This window comes from Lingula anatina, chromosome 5 (assembly GCF_051362555.1).
Source record: "Lingula anatina isolate TDL-2025a chromosome 5, LinAna3.0, whole genome shotgun sequence".
Lineage (NCBI taxonomy): Eukaryota > Metazoa > Brachiopoda > Lingulata > Lingulida > Lingulidae > Lingula > Lingula anatina.
Genome location: NC_141771.1, coordinates 7,131,779 through 7,150,331, shown reverse-complemented (window position 1 = coordinate 7,150,331; position 18,553 = coordinate 7,131,779). Strand labels below are relative to the sequence as shown.

The 18,553-nt window shown below is 38.6% G+C and overlaps 3 protein-coding genes across 5 annotated transcripts; all 3 read left to right on the top strand.

Moving 5' to 3' along the window:
- The first annotated feature begins 430 nt into the window (after positions 1–430).
- On the top strand, positions 431–5,273 carry LOC106165560 (putative uncharacterized protein C7orf78). Its single transcript, XM_013543809.3, has 5 exons — positions 431–584; positions 2,099–2,671; positions 2,949–3,045; positions 3,379–3,515; positions 3,822–5,273. The coding sequence occupies exons 2-5, from the start codon at positions 2,117–2,119 to the stop codon at positions 4,026–4,028; spliced, it is 996 nt and encodes a 331-aa protein (XP_013399263.1). The 5' UTR covers positions 431–584; positions 2,099–2,116; the 3' UTR covers positions 4,029–5,273.
- Positions 5,274–6,748: 1,475 nt separating this feature from the next.
- LOC106165730 (uncharacterized) lies at positions 6,749–12,005 on the top strand. Its single transcript, XM_087013914.1, has 4 exons — positions 6,749–7,142; positions 7,884–7,970; positions 8,273–8,458; positions 9,025–12,005. Exons 1-4 carry the CDS (start codon positions 6,938–6,940, stop codon positions 9,477–9,479), a joined length of 933 nt encoding a protein of 310 aa, XP_086870040.1. The 5' UTR covers positions 6,749–6,937; the 3' UTR covers positions 9,480–12,005.
- A 132-nt stretch (positions 12,006–12,137) lies between these two features.
- Positions 12,138–16,711, top strand: LOC106165530 (uncharacterized). Of its 3 annotated transcripts, none has more exons than XM_013543741.2 (4): positions 12,151–12,550; positions 13,016–13,102; positions 13,606–13,797; positions 15,758–16,711. In XM_013543741.2, exons 1-4 carry the CDS (start codon positions 12,346–12,348, stop codon positions 16,225–16,227), a joined length of 954 nt encoding a protein of 317 aa, XP_013399195.1. In that variant the 5' UTR covers positions 12,151–12,345; the 3' UTR covers positions 16,228–16,711. The 3 variants fall into 3 exon arrangements, with proteins under 3 accessions (XP_013399221.1, XP_013399195.1, XP_013399212.1); XM_013543758.2 differs by having other exon boundaries at positions 12,158–12,550; positions 13,606–13,791; XM_013543767.2 differs by lacking the exon at positions 13,016–13,102 and having other exon boundaries at positions 12,138–12,550.
- The last annotated feature ends 1,842 nt before the right edge of the window (positions 16,712–18,553 follow it).

Below are 18,553 nucleotides of genomic sequence, written 5' to 3'. Positions count from 1 at the left end.
AGACAGACAAAAATAAAAATAAAATAAATAATGGCCCCAAACAAGCGGACAGTGGCATAGATATTGAATTACAAATGTCTCTCTCCTTCTCTCTCTCTCGATAATTTTTTTCTAAGTTTATTCGAAGCTAAGCACAAATGAAACTGGGTTTCATATGTTTTAAAAGTGGCTTACCGCGTTGTTTACGCCAAGATCAATTTATATTTGTAATAGCTCTAGAAAAATTTGACTGTACTATAACCTAGACGAAAAATAAAGCATTATGTAAAAGCCGCCGTGGTTTTATAAACAAACCGTCTTGTCAAATCTTTATGGCAATCTCAGCGGTAATGCGTGCGTACTGTTTACCATCTATTATCGACAGAAGTCCAGCCCCAAAAGGGGGCTATATCCACACTTCATTAGCTATCATAACTATGTTGACAATCGGGACAAAAGCTACTATTTACCTTTCACGTGCGCATGCGTCGACTCCTTAGCAACGCCACAGCCATGTGTACTCGGGCCCCGAGTTAAGATTTGTTCACCAAGCGAAGTCAAAGACAAGCTGATAACACAGGGGAAGGCGTTCTAGAAGAAATGAGGTGAGTTAAGTCGATTGCAGTAGGTTTTGGTTTAACAGCCACGTTCTTGCTTGACTGTGACTTAATTAAGTCCCAGATTAAATGTTCGATCATTTCATTAAGCCCCATTTGATCATATTACGCTATATTAGTAGGTAATTGACTATCGATAAAAATTAGCTTAGACAGTGAGCTCACTTGCTACTGGGGTTGATGATAATTTAAAATGAAATTGGTGCTTAATAATTTAATTCTGGGTTAATACGCTATCACCTGTCAGTCGAGGAAGAATAAGTATGAAAGATTTCTCTTTTACAGTTACTAAATAGTATTTGTGATATCACATTAAACATAAGCTGAAACAGTTGACTAGCAAAAGCTACCGGTGTTGACTAGGACCTACGGTGCATAATTTAATCTTGTTCTCGCATCATTCAGTTTGGACTGATAAGTGAAAAGAAATGGATCCAGTTTCACAAAAGTATTCCAGTCGTAGGACCTTACAGTCGTCAGCTACTGTATAGCCACCGACTAGAATTATGTTGCTATAAAGTTGAATATTGGTGTAAAACTTAAAGCATTTCTGACTTAGTGTGAAACAGACTCGGATATCAATGCGGGTGGACTAGTGTTGATTTTTTCGTGGGACGGAATGATTGAATATGTTTGGTCTCAATTAAAACCGACTGATATTCTACTGCAAAATCATCCTCTGCATGGTCCAGTAATTAAGGGTTTCATGTCAAACAGTCACAGTATAAATTTAACTGCCTGCTACATGTAGCAACACCCACTAGGGAGTAATCGGTTTTTAATGACTAAATTCTGACTTAGCTAGTATAGGTTACATAGGAAAAGATACGAATAGATCTTAATGCTAGGTATAGCAGGTACGTGTTATCTCAAGGCTTTGTATTTCCCCACATAAACACGAACCTTTACAGACGGAAATGATAGGAAACAGGTGATTCACAATTCACAATACCAACAATAGATTTAGTGGTGCAATAGGCGCTGCAGTGAGGCGTAAAGCACGGATATCTTAACATTCAGAAAGGTCAAAGTTCATTAATCCAAGTGTGCTGGGCATAAAAAATATGAAAAACGGCGTTACATTTTTATGTTATGATTTAAGATATAAGCACAGGATAATTATGGCCTGAAGTTATACGCTGTACATACGGCAGCTGGTTGACATCCAATGCCTCGAAGGAAAATGTCTAGACGTCCCCTTTTTGTAGCCAGACAGGTTAAAAAACCGTGGGGTATATACTGGAGTAGAACTGAACAGATGAAAGGAATTTCAGAGGCACATTCTCACCGTGGGCATGTCTTGCCAAATAATTGAATGTGCTATTAATAGCACTACCCTCTCATGGTTGTGTGTGTTTGTGTTTGTGTGTGTGTGTGTGTGTCATATAAAGAGAGAGAGAGAGCAAGAAAGAGAGAGAGAAAACGTAAAGGGAGAGTCCATTCGCTAAAGAACACATTTAAGATACACGACCATGTTAACCACTAGTATTTCACATTTCCAGAAGACATCTACGGTGACGATGTCGGTTGTCGTTGGCAGACGGAGCGCCCCTGCGGGGATTGGGGGCTTACAAGAAACTTCGGGTCCCACGGGAAATAATCGCCTCAGTGGGGACAGACAGAGAGCACGGACAGTCAGTACAGTCACCAGTACTCTAGGCCTGGTGCCTTTTGGGTTTGAATCCAGGACTTCCTTCGACGCAGACGAGACTTTACAAAGACTGCGCAGCGAAAGATACGTGTTTAAACCTCCCCCGAAGGAGTTCGATATATGGAAAAAACCGCCCCCAGATTTTCGGGCGCAGTGTTACGAACCCAACCCCCCAAAGAGATGCTCACGAGAATCTATGAAGCCCTGGAGATATGGGACATTCCCGGGTCAACCAAAGCCTAAGATAGACCGGGAGAAAGATAAACCCCTACCTCAAGTGCTTAGACCAAAGAGGGAAAGATCTGCAAAACTTGTCACGGCGTTCCGTATCCCAGACGCCTGGGAAGCAAAGCGCGTGTTCCCCACGACAGGTCAATACGAAGCTGGTGTATACGAGCCTCCTAAACCACATGACCACAGAGGGGTAAGTTTTTTAATATTACTTCTATTTTTCCCTGTCTTTTCTCTATTTATTTCCCTGGCTCTTTTAATAATTTTCTTAAAGTAAACCCTTACAATTAAAAAACTATGATTAAAATGTACTATTAAATGTCAAAGTGTTTTGATGTATTAAATTTTGTGCATATTTCGAGAAAGGTGTCCCATCTCCTTTTTTTATTAATTTTATTTTTCAGATCTTTAAAAGTGCCTTCTCATCGCCATATAGCACAGAGTAATTTATTTCTTTGTTTAAATTCCAGCTGCCTCCTATTAAGACCCTCGGGCTGGACGAGTTTGACGTCTACTATGACAAAGATCCCTACAATATTTACTTTAAGACAAAAACGCTCAATATAAGTGAGTATACGTGCTTAATGGGTAACTATTTGATCTTTTCCAACAATAATACTTTATTTGATAACTATGCAATTTCTCTAAATAAGATCGACAGTAGCTTAAATGTTGCTACTTTTGTAACGAATCGAATAGTTTAATAAGAACGCAAACGCCATTTGCTGCCTAAACACTTCAATTCAATCTATGAAATCGTACCCTATTATTACAAAAAAAAAAAAAAAAGAGAAAAAAATCGATTTGAAAAGGAACACAACAAAAGAAAAACTAAAAAGTAAAATTGCGCATACGCATTTAATATTGTGATTTACTGAATATTTTGTTTCGCTCTTCCAGTTCATGGTTTAGACACCGTACCACTGCGAGATTTGAGTGGAGAAAAGATGGCGCCACCCGCTAAGTACGGACCCAAGTGGGAGAAAGAACTAATACTTCCCACTGAGCCTTATCCAAACAAACACTGTGAAACAACGGTGAGTATGGGACAGCGAATTATATATATTTTATACATATTATACATATAATATTATGGTACATTTTCCTATAAAAATGCAAAAGGTATAATCCTTAGGAAAATGGGTCTTAACATTCTCATAAAAAAACTTGAAATTGAAAACAAAAGTACGAGAGAGAGAGAGAGAGAGAGAACTAGGAGTACTAGAGTAGTCCGGGGGTGTTCGTGATAAGAATGACATAAAATCCAATTGTTTGCTATCATTCGCTCATGTTTACCAACAGTGCGACAATTGTTTAATCCATTCATTTTCTTTCTTATATAGCGTCACAGACGCCTTCGAAGATCGGTCCAGAGCGCCCTCTACGAGCGCATAGAAAATAAACTAAACGCACAGTGGGCCAAGGAGCAGTTAGAGAAAGCGTTACAAGAAAGTGCCAAAGCCACAAAAAAGGAAGCCGACTCGAAAGGCAAACGGGTCACGTGGCAGCAAGAAAAAATGACAGATGAAGCGGAATTGTTGGACGGCTAGAAATGACATTGTTGGTAACGTCAAACCGCTCCCTATTGAAAGGTGCATTTTAACTTTAAAAAGGGGGGTAAAGAAGACAAAAGAAAATGTAGTGTATTAGAGAAGCCGAGGTCATGCGACCTAGATTTATTGCACCTCATTCATTCAGTTGGCTGTTTGCTCAGTAGGATTTGAGATTCTGGCTCAATGTAAGTTTTGGCTTTCCACGTGCCATTTGAAGCACGCATGTTCGTCTTCACAGTATCAGGTTTTCGCTTTTTTTGTTTTTTTTTTCATTTGAAAAGTGGTCTTCACAGTATCAGGTCTTCGTGTTAGATTCCAGTTTTGTAGCTGTGCATTTTTAAAGAGCGTACCTACAGTATATGTATGCCCGCAGTTAACGAAGATTTTTTGTATTAGTTTTGACAGCATTGAGGGGGTATTTATATTTTAGACACATCAGTATTGGTTACATTCAGTACTTTATAGCGAGGGGGTGTTCAAAATATTTGATGCTTTTTCAAATGGGAATTCAAATTTCGAAGAAAGGAGGAATGTCTTTCGGTCGAAAGCTCAGACTTCGGGGGTTCTACTCCTGCACCTCTCTCAACTCGCCCCTGTAATGTTTATTAAAATAAGGCAAGTCTTAATCAATGTGATGTGAAATAATCAAAAAGTTATTATTTTTACTTTTTTATCGCTCAACATTCCAAAAGTGGTGCCATTAATTTTCAAATGGACAATTTTTATTCAAACATAGGGTTTATTACTTGTGACATAGCAAAATGTAAACATCACGGGTGTAAATATGTTTTTGGAGCGCTCTGTGGAAATTCTACGTCACTTACTGTGCTTCATTATTTGTGATAACGAAAGATAAATTTTTGCTAAAATTATTTAGTACTACTTTGTTTTTTAACTGTGATTGGGTACTAAAATTTGTACTTCAAAGAAGAAGTTAATTTGGCGCTGGGGTTTTACATGATAATTTTACGTTTGCAATTACTAAAAATAAAAATATCTGTTACGTGGATGCTGACACAAAGCGAGAATCGCTTCGTGGGTTTTTGTTATGTCACGCAATGGTTCTTATGTGCTTTATTATTGTACAAGCGAAATGTGTGCGTATGCAATTGTAAAAAATAGCTCTGAACACGTCTTAGTACGTTCAGTGCGCGTACTTTTTGTCGCAATAATGTTTTTTATTTTTAATGTATGTTTTGATACTGATATTTCTTCCTAATAAAATTGTATTGTACTTAAATAATAACCACTGTCTGTTTTGATTGTCGAAGGGAGGGGGGAGGCCAATATTGCCAATTTAAAAGAGTAATATAAACTGTACGAAAACGCAGGATATATACAAAGTTGAGTCTTGATAATAAAGATAATTTTAGGCAATAGGCCTTCTCTTCGCAATCTCAACTGTCGCATTTGACTCAGCCGCTGTCTTTATCTCAACTGTAGCAATAGCTAGATCAAAGAACCTTCCATTACCCTCTAGCAGGGCCACAGATTGATTTTTCACTAGATATTAAGAGATATGTCTCTGGTTAAATAGATGGCTAATCTCTGTACTGTCGCCTCAGCAACAATGTCCACAGAATAATAAATGCGGCCCTGGTGGTGGGTAACCTTTCATCAATATGCTCCCGTCCGTTACTGTGAACTAGAGGACAGCTGAGTGTTGAAGTCAACTCCAAACTTCTGGCTGTAGAGAAAAGTGTATAAGCCAAAGGCATGTATGGTAAAATTTAGTAAAAATCAATGTGGCCCCCGGGCCCGGAAGATATCCGCCCGTGCTCGGTTTGCGCGGTGATGACGTGAAAGCCAGTAAAAATGATTTCAAATGCAACGATGATTATGATCATGCCTGTTGAAAAGCTCACTATTTTACTTGAGATTTTTGGTATATTTTGAACAGCTAAGCTGCCATCGAGATCTTTTTCATCAATTTGATCTAAATATCTCAGCGGGGATTCTTGCTCAGACGCAGTCAGTGCGATCAGCTTAATTGTCTAGCACGCCCTCTCGCAAAGCAACATGAACAACATCATGGACCACCAAGTTTTCCTGACTTTACACATGAGTACTTACTTTATTAACACAGCCTCTACTCGAGAAACTTGGGTTTCATTTTAATATTCATATCACAGACGCACACCCATCTACCAGTACCGGTTATATACAGTAGGTAGACCGTGAGGTGTTTTTTCATAAGACCTTATTTGTCCAGTCACATCAGTTGCCCGACGTTTAGAAAATATGCAACCCTATCTATGGAAAATAGCTAACTGAAATCGCGCCATTAAAATGAAATTTTCGGTAACAAAAAACAAATGGTCGCCACTCAGGTGTTGTAATACTGCAACCCCGCTTTTTAACCATAAAAAATGCAAACATTTTTTCTTTTTATGCATATGGCGCACCTTAGAGCACTTTGCATTACATCTGTGGGCTCTGTATTATTTCTTTCATATCTTGTGCGTTCTGTTGGGGGTTCAATGCCTTTATTGTCTCCAACAATAGTATAAGCAGATTTACCTTGTCCCGACTATATATAGCTGGCGACCTCATTTCAGTCAACACTATGTGAAACGTGCTGTCTAAGGCATGTTTATTAAGTTCGCAGACTGTGGAATTCTTAAAATACCTGACCTAAAAAGATAGTTGCGCCATAGCACTGTTACGTTACGTAGGGTCCCATAGAATAAAAAAATATATGGGATTCTATGGAAATTTAACGACATTCATTTACTATACGTTAACCGATTTGATGGCGTTATTTTCCTTTACGGTTGACTAGGATGGCATTGTAAGATCGTTTTATGTGGTTTTAAAGTTTATTACACCCGTTTTTAAACCATGTAGCGTTTTTTACGACAATCGTTTTTTAAGCAATCGAGCTAACAGCCGAGCCTGCTTCCAGAATGGCTGACACATCCCCAAAAAAGGAGCACGACTGGACGTCTGAGGTTGTCATAAGACAAGCTCAATTGAGCGATGTTACTGGGATCTTCAACCTCATGAAGGAGGTCCAATGGAATTTCAGTAAAGACACCATCGCCACTTTGCTAAAAATCGTTGAAGAAGGCGGAGAGTTCATAGTTGCAGACTTGAACGGGCTGGTTATTGGTAAGGGCGTTTTCTCTCTCTCTCTCCCTCTCTCTCTCTCTCTCTCTCTCTCTGCTAGGTTTCGTTAAATGAAACCCTGCCCACTCTGGTGGCGGGGACCTGAGAACAGGCTTAAAGGCCGTCGTTCTGTGAACTCCTTCAAAAGAGGAAGCTGCATATTAATGTTTCATTCGAAAAGACCTCCTATCTGACTCTTTCAATCAAGAAGAGGTCACCGTTAAACATTTAAGAGCACTGGCAGGGACTGGTTCAAATGCAACATGTGCCTTGAATTAGCAGCCTTACTGGGCTAAATAAAATGTGCTGGAGCAGTAATGGTATCTAGAGTTATCTGGATATTTTTCTAGCACAGCTGCTGAAATCTCCACTAGTATTATAAAAAATATGCAAATTATCCCCGACCTATGGGAAACTTCGTAGTCAGCCTACATGTATGTGTGCGGTATTTTACTAAAAAAGTAACACTACTACTACTACTACTATTTAATAATGATTAAATTGTCTGTAAATTAAAAAGTCTGAAATCGATCAAAGATTTACATGAAAAACTTCACAATAGCATTAACAATTCCAAAAAAAGTGTTTTTGAAAATCACGATTTGAAAGAGAGTTTACCAAAATACTATTTTCAGTTTAGTATAAGAAGTATACGAAGACATAAAGTACTGTGAGTATTTCAGTACTAGAATTAAACGATTTCCGTTGAAGATAGACGAACTAATTATCATTTGCATGATTCAGGTGCTCGTGTCGTCTTCATACTAGACCACGAGACTGCGTCTGTTGGATTTTTCGCTGTAAAACCTGAATATCGAGGAAAGACTGTTGGTAGGTAGCCTGCACAGAATAAGTTGTTTGTTAAACTTTTGAGCAAAAACATAGTCTAGCTAAAAAAGCACTCAGGGATTGTATACTTCACCAAGACAAATAATAAACCAATGATAAACCATTAATTGATAATTGGACCATCACCAAAACCATATTGCATTTAGTTCAGGCTATGGATGACGTATCCTTAATATTTCATCAAAATCCGTCCATAGCTATTTGCATAATGTTGCTAACAGGAAGACAAAGTAGCAAACAGGCTAACAGAACCAAAAACTAACACCAATTCTGATTGGTTCCAGCCAAGCAAATAGCAGCCCGTGTCCAGAGCATTATAGGGGGACGGAACCTTATACTGTGGTCATTGCCACCACGGATAGCACCAAATCTGAAAGTTGGGATGCAGCTGAGCAATGGAAGTTACTGTCGTTTATTCTACTGCCGAGGAAAACTGGACCTTACAACACTTTCCCCAGAACAAACAGCAGGTACGTTGTAGCATGGACCTAATGGTTGTAGTCAATTTATAATGATTTTCGGAAGAGATTCCAGGGGGATCAAAATCTGGAATAAAGTCCGGGGGTTGCATGGTTTAACGTTATTGGCTGTTGTAATGCATGTTTGCAAAAGTGAGTGTGTGTGTGTGTGTGTGTGTGTGTGTGTGTGTGTGTGCTTTGTGGGGGTGGGGTGGGGGGTTGGGTAGGGGTGGGTGGGGGGGTTAAATGCAGACGGATAAAATGTGCATTGGTTTCTTTAAAGTATCAAGTTTAAAATTATAAAATTAGTCTAAATATGTTAAACTTTATTTGGTGGAGATGTTATGTATGTTTTTACTAATATTAATAATTTTGTTGTGTGTTTATCTTCTCGTCTGTTTAAAGAGCGTACATATGTATATATTCTAAAGACTGTTTTTTTCATAGAGCAGGTTACAGGCAGGTGATCTATTTCAGCAATGACAAAAAAAAAAAAAAAAAAAAAAAAAAAAAACGTCTCGTCCAGTGTCATTGATTTAGGTAATCCGAAACCAGATTTCATTTTCCTCTATTTACAGGCACAAAACCAATCCGAATCGTTCCAGCCAGTGACGTTAATGCTGAAGCCTTGGAAAGGTACGATAAATCCGTCTGTACATTTTCAAGACCTCGATTCATCCAGGTTTGGCTGGCAAAACCTGTCGCCATCGCACTGGCGGCTCTTGGAGACGACGGTGAAGTGATTGGGTATGGTGTCGCGCGCTCAGCGCCAGAAACGTTTTTCATTTCACCATTATATGCAGAAACAAATGACGCTATGATTCATCTTCTGAAAGCTCTCCTCACCTACATTCCCGAAGGTTCTGAGGTTGACATGTACGCACGTGTAGAAAACCCAGTCTTTAAACTGCTTCTGGAAAAGAACAAAACGCACGAAGAACCCGTCCGGTTTATGTATTCTAAAAGGGAGTTAATAATACCAAAGTTTGAAAGCATCTTTGCGGTAGCATTAGCTGGAGCAATGCCAGTGTAATTGTTTGCATCCCAATAATGCACTTATTGCTCCATATTTACATTTTACCATAGTCTCAAATGTTTATATAGAGCCTGAAAAAATTACAACTTGAATCAACAATTTCATATTTTAACATGACTTTTCAAAGTTTTCAAAGTAAAGAAATTATGTGGGTATACATGTATGTATTTGTACTATATACATATATTGACATGGGTTACACATATGATAAAGTAGAAATAGGGAAAGCGTCGGTTTTCTGTTGATGTCTCTGTATCACTTATTAACATTTCTGTTATTCTTAGCATAGTATCCTGTATAATAAAAGGAATTGTGTGTCCTCATCCTTAACGTATGCATCAATATTTTGTCTTTCTATCTTTTTGATTATTTCTTTCTCACTTTATTCACATTAGTCGTTAAGTTATGTATTAGTTAGCTACATGTATGTGTCATCTATGTATACTTTGTACTATTTTCATCATTATAATTTTTTCATTATTATTATTATTTATCAATTATAATTATTTTGTCACTACTGGTATCCCTAATAGCGCTTATGAATGAATGAATGAATTTGGCCATAGTCCATTAATGAGCCGTTGGTCTCCTTTCACAAGCATGTCTATGATCTTGCTCCACTCCATCCTGCCATGCGTTTCTCCTTCGAAAGATGCTAGGATCATGCTCCCACGTCTCCTCTTCCGATGCCTTTACTTTCTGATCTTTCGCATTTGGACTTCCTTCAGCATACTATGGTCTTCAGTTATTCCTACTTGTTCTCTTACCCCTCTCATTTGTTCATTTCACTCTCAACACTCTTCTCCACAACCACATCTCAAAGGTGTGGATCATTTTCTCCTCTCATTTTCTCCCGAGGGTCCATGTTTCACATCCGTACAGAAGTGCACTCCATACCACAGCCTTGGCTAACCTTACTTTCAGATATGTACACAATTCTCTCGCCTTCCATAATTCTTCCATTTTGTTGGTGGTAGATCTTGGTTGCGAAATTCTGCTCTTGATGTCTACAATGCTATCCCCGTCTTGGGTGACACATGAGCCCAGGAACTTCACCTTTTTCACTTTCTCAATCCTCCCCCCCCCCCCATCTCCACATGTCCCTCCCCCATGCAGTGTCATTGCAGATAGTTTGGCTCTATGGATGTCGAGGCCCACTGCTCTGCAAACATTCAAAGTATCTTCCATCTCATTGCATTCTTCTCTGGAATTGGCCACCATTGTTGTATAGTCTGCATATCCATTGTTCCATACAGTTCTCCACACAAGGACTTTGCCCGGTCTTTCATCGAGCCTTTCCAAGACTTCTCTTCAAATGGAAACTCTTTTGTGTGCTGGTTGTTTACCCTTATCACTTCTTTGGCATTGTCATACAAACTTTTTAACAACCACGTTAGGTGGTTATCTGATGTTTAAATAATGGTTAATTATAATTTAATGATTTGTCCGTCTGTTTACAACATTATCCAAAATGTTATGAAGAGGTGGAATTTCCAAGATAGGCCAGGAATGGGCAAGATTTTGGTGGTATTTATTAAATTAAGTAATTAACTAACTAATTAATAAATGCTTTAAAAATAAAGAAGAGATTTGAGCTGCCTTAGCGGAGGTTTGCGCTCTCACTGCTTTTAAATAGTTCCAAAGCGAGAATTGCTTTGTGGGTTTTTGTTTTGTCACGCAATGGTTCTTATGTGCATTATTATCGTACAAACAAGATGTGTGCGCATGCAATTGTAAAAATAGCTCTGAGCACGTCTTAGTACGTTCAGTGCGCGAACTTTTTGTAGCAATAATGTCTTTTACTTTTCATTTATGCATTAATACTGATATTTCTTCCCAATAAATATTGTTCTGTGTTTAAATAATAACCGCCTTCTGTTTTAATTATTTGAGGGGGCAGACCAATATGCCAAGAGAAAAATCTATACGACAATGCAGGGTATAAACAAGGCTTAGTCTTGATAATAAAGATGTTGTAGTCCTCTTCTCCATCTCAACTGTCTTTACACTCGACTGTAGCAATTGCTGTCTTCATCTCAACTGTAGCAATAGTTAGAATAATAAACCTTTCAGCAACATGGTCCAGTCTGTAACTGTGAACCAGAGGACAGCTGAGTGCAAGCGTCAACTCCATACGAAACAAGCGAAATATTGTCTCTAAGGATGTATTCCCAGAGATTTAGATCGACCCAGAGATTAAGATTTAGATCGACCTAACTCCCTGAGGGTTCACGCTAAATTGCAGTCAGCCGAGCGGGCACCATAGTTAATTACCCCCTTACAGCTTTCAGTAGGCGGGACAGACGCTTAAGCCGGCTAAGCTGACAGTAATCTAGTTAGACTCCCCACAAGGATAGACCGATCTAAAATCTATTGAAATGGGGTAATAACTTTTGCTGACATAAACATTTTAAAGATGCTGAGTCTTATTGGTTATTTGATATATATTTTTCATCCCTAAGGCCATAACATTTAATACAGGCAACAATTTGTTACCTTGTTAAAATGATAAGGATAGTGGCGTTATACAATAAAAGTGTCCTTTTTGGGCCAAATCTCGAACAATCGATATTGCCTTCTTTCTTGTTGTGAATGGGATAATGAAAATTTGTGTTACACTGGGATGGAGGAGACATAAATAGCTCTAGTTCACGATCTTATTTAAATCAACACTGAGGCTGTAAAATGTACGTGCATTATAACACGTGTTTATTAGTTTTGCGGCTGTGTAAGTTATCTTAAAAATTCCTGCATAAATAAAATAGCGACAGATAGTTGCGCCATAGCAGTGTAAGGTTACGGTGTACAGATCTGGGTCATCGCCGTCCTTTGATTTGAAGTTTTATAATATACAGATTACAGAATGGCTGACGAAACCCCAAAATTGGAGCACGACTGGACGTCTGAAGTTGTCATAAGACAAGCTCAAATGAACGATGTAACTGGGATCTTCAACCTCACGAAGGAAGTGCAATGGAATATAAGTCAAGACACTATCGCCACTTTGTTGAAAATCGTTGAAGAAGGCGGACAGTTCCTAGTTGCAGACCTGAAAGGAAGGGTTATTGGTAAGGGCACTCTCTCTCTTTCTGTCTCTCTGTGTCAGGTTTCGTTCAGGAGCCATGAAAACTGTCTTGAAGTCCGATGTTCTGTGAACGCCTTCAAAAGAGGTAGCTAAATTTATCGGGTATTCTACTTAAAAATGATAAGAAAGTAACATTACTACTGCTACTACCACTACTACTACTACTACTTAATGCCGATAAAAGCATTATTGTTATTATTTATATTTTTTTCAAAGTCAAAAATTTACATGAAGACTTTCACAATAGCATTAATAATTTCAACAAAGTTCTTAAAAATCTTGATTCCAGAGAAAATTTACTAAAACAAATGACCACTTTAAATTTAGTATAAGAAGTATATCTTATTTAAGCATTCTATATCTAAGTATATAGCACTTCGGGTCTTTGAGTACTAGAACACAATTTCCGTTGAAAACAGACGAATAACTTATCATTTGCATTATCCAGGTGCTCGTGTCGTCTTCATACTAGACCACGAGACTGCGTCCGTTGGGTTTTTCGTTGTAAAATCTGAATATCGAGGAAAGACTGTTGGTGGGTAGCCTGCATAGAGTAGGTTGTTTTTAAAACTTTTTCTTTTAAAAAATATAATCAAGCTCGAAAAGCACTTAGGGAGCACAGGCTTCCGCCAAGACAAATAATTTATTAATAATCAACTATTTATTAATCAATGGACCATCACTAAAACCAAATTACATTTAATTCAGCCCATTTATGACCTAGCTGTCCTGAAAATTTCATCAAAATCCGTCCAGAGCTATTTGCATAATGTTGCTAACAGAGAGACAAACTGAACCAAATGCAAACGTGTCACCTCCTTGGCGGAGGTAATTTACATTGAAATATGCAGTGTGCGGTTATCTATCTGTATTAAGCAAGGATTATGCACACATATCTAAATGGGTCAGCGGCAAACGTGTGGTATTTTTATACCTGCTTATTTAAGCTGGTAATCTTCTTACGTCTGTTTATGTATATATATATATGTGTGTAAATGTATAGTACTATATGTATGCATGGATTCTGATTGGTTCCAGCCAAGCAAATAGCAGCCCGTGTCCAGAGTATTATAGGGGAGCGGAACCTTATACTGTGGTCCTTGGTACCTAGGATAGCCGTAAATATTAAAGTTGGGATGCAGTTGAGCACTGGAAATTATTGTCGTTTATACTACTGCCGAGGAAAACTGGACCTTACAACACTGTCCCCAGAATGTCCAGCGGGTGCTTGTAGGTGTATTTAATATACACTCTTGCCCAAAATGGTTGGTACACGCACATTTTGGGATACATATCACCCTGTTTCTTTCATTATTATTGATATCATCAAATTAATACTGTTTATATTGTTAAATATGTGAAGCTGGAGGATTGGTAAAGTCAAGGAGAAACAACCAATGCAAATGTGAAAAAAGTGTTAATTTATTTAGGTTTTTTTTTCTCATGCCCCCCACTAGAGTACTTTTTTACATAACAGTACTAAGTGAAAAATTAAACATAAATTTATACTGTGATTGACAATTAATATGAAATTAGGGGACATTGTGAAGAAACATCTTCAGAGTTTACTGTTAATCTAAGTAGCGGGTATGCCCACCCCGAGCTTGGATAATGGCCGCCAGACGGCGTGGCATATTGTGAACTAGAGTTACAGCTCTTTGGAGAGGAATTCTGGTCCATTCATCTTGAAGGGCATCTCGCAGTTCATCTAGATTTGCAGGGGGAGGGTTTCTCCTCTGAATAGCACGACCAAGTTCGTCCCACATGTGCTCAATTGGGTTTGCATCTGGGCTTCTTGCTGGCTGTGGCATCAGCTGAATGTTGTTTTGTCGGATAAGCTATTGTTTCCTGGATATTTTCAGAACCATGTACAGAACCACCTCCTCCAGCTATGAGAGTGCGTAGGCTCCCTGGGGAGAGGCTGTTAACTGAAAATATCCAGGAAACAATAGCTGGAGGAGGTGGTTCTGTACCTGTTTGGGGTGCTATTTGCAGCAACGGTATTTGCCCATTGCTTCGTCTGGATGAAAACCTTAACGCTGCCAGATACACAGACATTCTCCAGCAGAACCTGAAGCCGTTCGCAAGAGGGATATACAGAGACAATTTTAGATTGCAACATGACAGTGCAACTCCCCACACAGCCTGCTTAATTGCAGACTATATCCGTCAAAACAACATTCAGCTGATGCCACAGCCAGCAAGAAGCCCAGATGCAAACCCAATTGAGCACATGTGGGACGAACTTGGTCGTGCTATTTAGAGGAGAAACCCTCCCCCTGCAAATCTAGATGAACTGCGAGATGCCCTTCAAGATGAATGGACAAGAATTCCTCTCCAAAGAGCTGTAACTCTAGTTCACAATATGCCACGCCGTCTGGCGGCCATTATCCAAGCTCGGGGTGGGCATACCCGCTATTTAGATTAATAGTACACTCTGAAGATGTTTCTTGACAATGTCCCCTAATTTCATATTAATTGTCAATCACAGTATAAATTTATGTTTAATTTTTCACTTAGTACTGTTATGTAAAAAAGTACTCTAGTGGGGGGCATGAGAAAAAAAACCTAAATAAATTAACGCTTTTTTTCACATTTGCATTGGTTGTTTCTCCTTGACTTTACCAATCCTCCAGCTTCACAGATTTAACAATATAAACAGTATTAATTTGGTAATATTAATAATAATGAAAGAAACAGGGCGATATACATCCCAAAATTTCTGTGTACCAACCATTTTGGGCAAGAGTGTATAATGATTCTCTGTTGACCCTTGGGGGATGACAATATAAAATGAAGTCCTGGGGTTTCATGATTTTTATTGTTGCATTGATTAAAAAAAACTGTTTTAGTTCCAGAAGCATTGTTGGGGGGGGGGGGGGGGGGGGAGGACTGATATTTAAATGCAGATGTAATCAGATGTGCATTTTAAAAAGTATCTAGTTTAAAAGAATTAAATTGGTCGGAGTAATTTTAAATATATATTCGGTGGGTATGTTATGTACGTTTTTGCAAATAACTTTCTTGATTGTTCATGTCTTAGTCTATTAAAAGACCGTACATATTATAAAGACTGTTTTTGTCATAGGACAGATTACACGCAGGTGATCTTATTCAGCAGTGACACCAAAAATACGTTTCGTCCAGTAACGGTAATCCGAAACCAGATCCAATTTTCCTCTATTTACAGGCACAAAACCAATCCGAATCGTTCCAGCCAGTGACGTCAATGCTGAAGCCTTGGGAAGATACGATAAATCCGTCTGTACATTTTCAAGACCCCGAACCATCCAGTTTTGGTTGGCAAAACCTACCGCCATCGCACTGGCGGCTCTTGGAGACAACGATGAAGTAATTGGGTATGGCGTCGCTCGCTCAGCGCCAGAAACGTTTTTCATTTCACCATTATATGCAGACACAAATGACGCCATGATTCTTCTTCTGAGATCTCTCCTCACCTACATCCCAGAGGGTTCCGAGGTTGACATGTACGCACGTGTGGAAAACCCAACTTTTAAACTGCTTCTCGAGAAGAACAAACGGACCTTTGCCAAAATGCACGAAGAACCCATCCGGTTAATGAATTCTAGAAGGGAGTTAGTAATACCAAAGTTTGAAAGCATCTTTGCGGTAGCATTAGCTGGAGCAATGCCAGTGTAATTGTTTGCATTCTAATAATCCATTTATTGCTCCATAGCTATTTACTATATTACTTAAATTACAACTTGAGTCAACCTTATCATCTTTTACCATACTTTATCAAAGTTGTTAAGGAATACCTCTAAATAGATTTACTGTGATTTTGATATACCAGTGAATTATATTGCCTCCACTTTGACGTTTTAACATGGTTAGCATCTCTCGCGTTATGCGCATTATAGGTGTCAGTACAGTGCCTGCGCACAGTTTCATATTTCAGTGACTTTCTACAGTGTTTCACGCTTAACACCTGCTACTTTGTTGGATATTTTGCATTCTCATGATCGACGTATTTCTTAAAGTTCCTGCTTTTTTTAATTTCTTCAAATCCGAGGCATGTTATAATGTTTTCTTCAACTGGTTGTTGATCTATGTATACAGTGATGATCTTGCAACGTAATTTAATGATTGTATAATTGTGTCAATAAAAGCCATTAATATATTGTTTTTCTGTTTGTCATAAGCGTAACTCAAATATTAAGGACTGGATTTTGTTGAAAGTTATACAATAGATCTGGAATAAACTCAAAAGTGATGAGATTTTGGTGGATATCTGACGTTTAAATGATGGTTAATTAAATTTGATTATTTGTCCGTCTGTTTACAATATAATGCAAAATGTTATGAAAATGTGGAATTTCCAAGATAGGTTAGGAATGGGCTAGATTTTGATGGTATTCGTTAAATCAATAAATTTACTAACTAACTAATGCTTTAAAAATAACGACGAGAACCGAGTTGCTTTCGCGGCTGTTTGCGCACTAGGTGCTTTTATTAGTCAAATGAATTATCGCCAAAGAGACAGTTCATAGCATAGAATTATAGCCGCGGGGTCATTCATCGCCGGCTTGCCAACATTTGTCAGCTGGGCAAATGAAGTGGGCCCCCGGGGACAATTTCCGTCTGGCCAACTGACATATGTACTGTAGCTGGCGGCTAGCTATAGCTGTATGCCCACTGATGTTAACGTTGTGCATCTTAAATGAAAACATCGGTGAAGCTTTTCTGGTTGACATGTAACCCTGGGTTGACAGCATTAATTTACAGATAAAAACAGTATCGACCGAGAATTCAACATGTAGACCCACACGTGCATTGCCACCTTCTTTTTGTTGTTGTTGTTGTCAGCGTCCCTCTCGATCGTCAGCCCTTCGTTTGATCTCACAACAACTTTCTTTCTTAATTCTTATGCCAGTGGTCGAGCATTGTCATTCTCTTTCTTCCACAGCGTCTTTTCCTATTAAACCTGCCTTCAAAGACCCCCCCCCCCCCCCAACAGTTCATGAGGTTTCATAACGTGACCAATCTATTTCTTCTGCCGATTATAGATAATCTCTATCAAAGATTTCCTTTCGTTCATCCCAAGCAGTACTTTCTTATTTCTACCCTATCTGTCCAAACACGGAGTTAAGGCAGCCATATATCATATCTTGAACATTATCAATACGGGGTTATACGTACGTACATATATCTCTTTGTCATCAGAATTCACTGTACTTTTTACTATGTCGAGCTCCACTTTTGCATTAGCACCTGGAAATACTAATCCCTTCCTTGTCCTTTTAGTAACCTTTTTGATTGTAGAACGTCCAATCTGAAATTATTTATCTCCTCCTATTCATTATGAGTGTTCCATAAACCACCTCCGGACTAAGATGAAGACGGAGATAAATGAAAATTGCGTAATACTCAGGTTTAACGTGTATCTTTGGCTAAGAACTGTGTATAAATTTTCTAAAAAGCTGCAGGCGCCACAGTCTTTGACTCAATATAGACTCGTTCGTCATAGTTGGTACTATAGTGGGAGGAGTTTGCCCAAAGAATTTTCATCTATGTACCAAGTGAAGACATATAGCCTTCTACATGTACGTGCATATGTTCCAAGTGAAGACTTATAGCTTTCTACTTGTACGTGTATATGTTCCAAGTGAAGACATATAGTCATCTACTTGTACGTGTATATGTTCCAAGTGAAGACATATAGTCATCTACTTGTATATGTTCCAAGTGAAGAGATGTGATCTTTGGCATCACTGCATGAATTATACTTCAATCCAGGAAAATTACTGAGTTTGAATTATGGAACTAAATAGGATTTTGTTGGTTATCGGATGTACAAGTACGTGTATCACGGCATTCATTGTTTGCTTGGGCACTCGACTTTTATTTTCGGATCAACAGTATCTTGGTCTCTTTAAGAAGGATTTGGCAAGAAATGCCCGGAGAAAATATCTTCAAAACGACGAAGAATCCTCAGCCAGACTAATGTACGTGAATGGTGGAAAAT

Coding starts and splice junctions, on each gene's coding strand:
- LOC106165730 (XM_087013914.1), top strand. CDS start 6,938: ATGGCTGACACATCCCCAAAAAAGGAGCACGACTGGACGTCTGAGGTT. Junction 7,143..7,883: donor CTTGAACGGGCTGGTTATTG/GTAAGGGCGTTT, acceptor TGCATGATTCAG/GTGCTCGTGTCGTCTTCATA. Junction 8,459..9,024: donor TTCCCCAGAACAAACAGCAG/GTACGTTGTAGC, acceptor CTCTATTTACAG/GCACAAAACCAATCCGAATC.
- LOC106165530 (XM_013543741.2), top strand. CDS start 12,346: ATGGCTGACGAAACCCCAAAATTGGAGCACGACTGGACGTCTGAAGTT. Junction 13,103..13,605: donor ATATCGAGGAAAGACTGTTG/GTGGGTAGCCTG, acceptor GATTGGTTCCAG/CCAAGCAAATAGCAGCCCGT. Junction 13,798..15,757: donor AGAATGTCCAGCGGGTGCTT/GTAGGTGTATTT, acceptor CTCTATTTACAG/GCACAAAACCAATCCGAATC.
- LOC106165560 (XM_013543809.3), top strand. CDS start 2,117: ATGTCGGTTGTCGTTGGCAGACGGAGCGCCCCTGCGGGGATTGGGGGC. Junction 2,672..2,948: donor AACCACATGACCACAGAGGG/GTAAGTTTTTTA, acceptor TTTAAATTCCAG/CTGCCTCCTATTAAGACCCT. Junction 3,516..3,821: donor ACAAACACTGTGAAACAACG/GTGAGTATGGGA, acceptor TTTCTTATATAG/CGTCACAGACGCCTTCGAAG.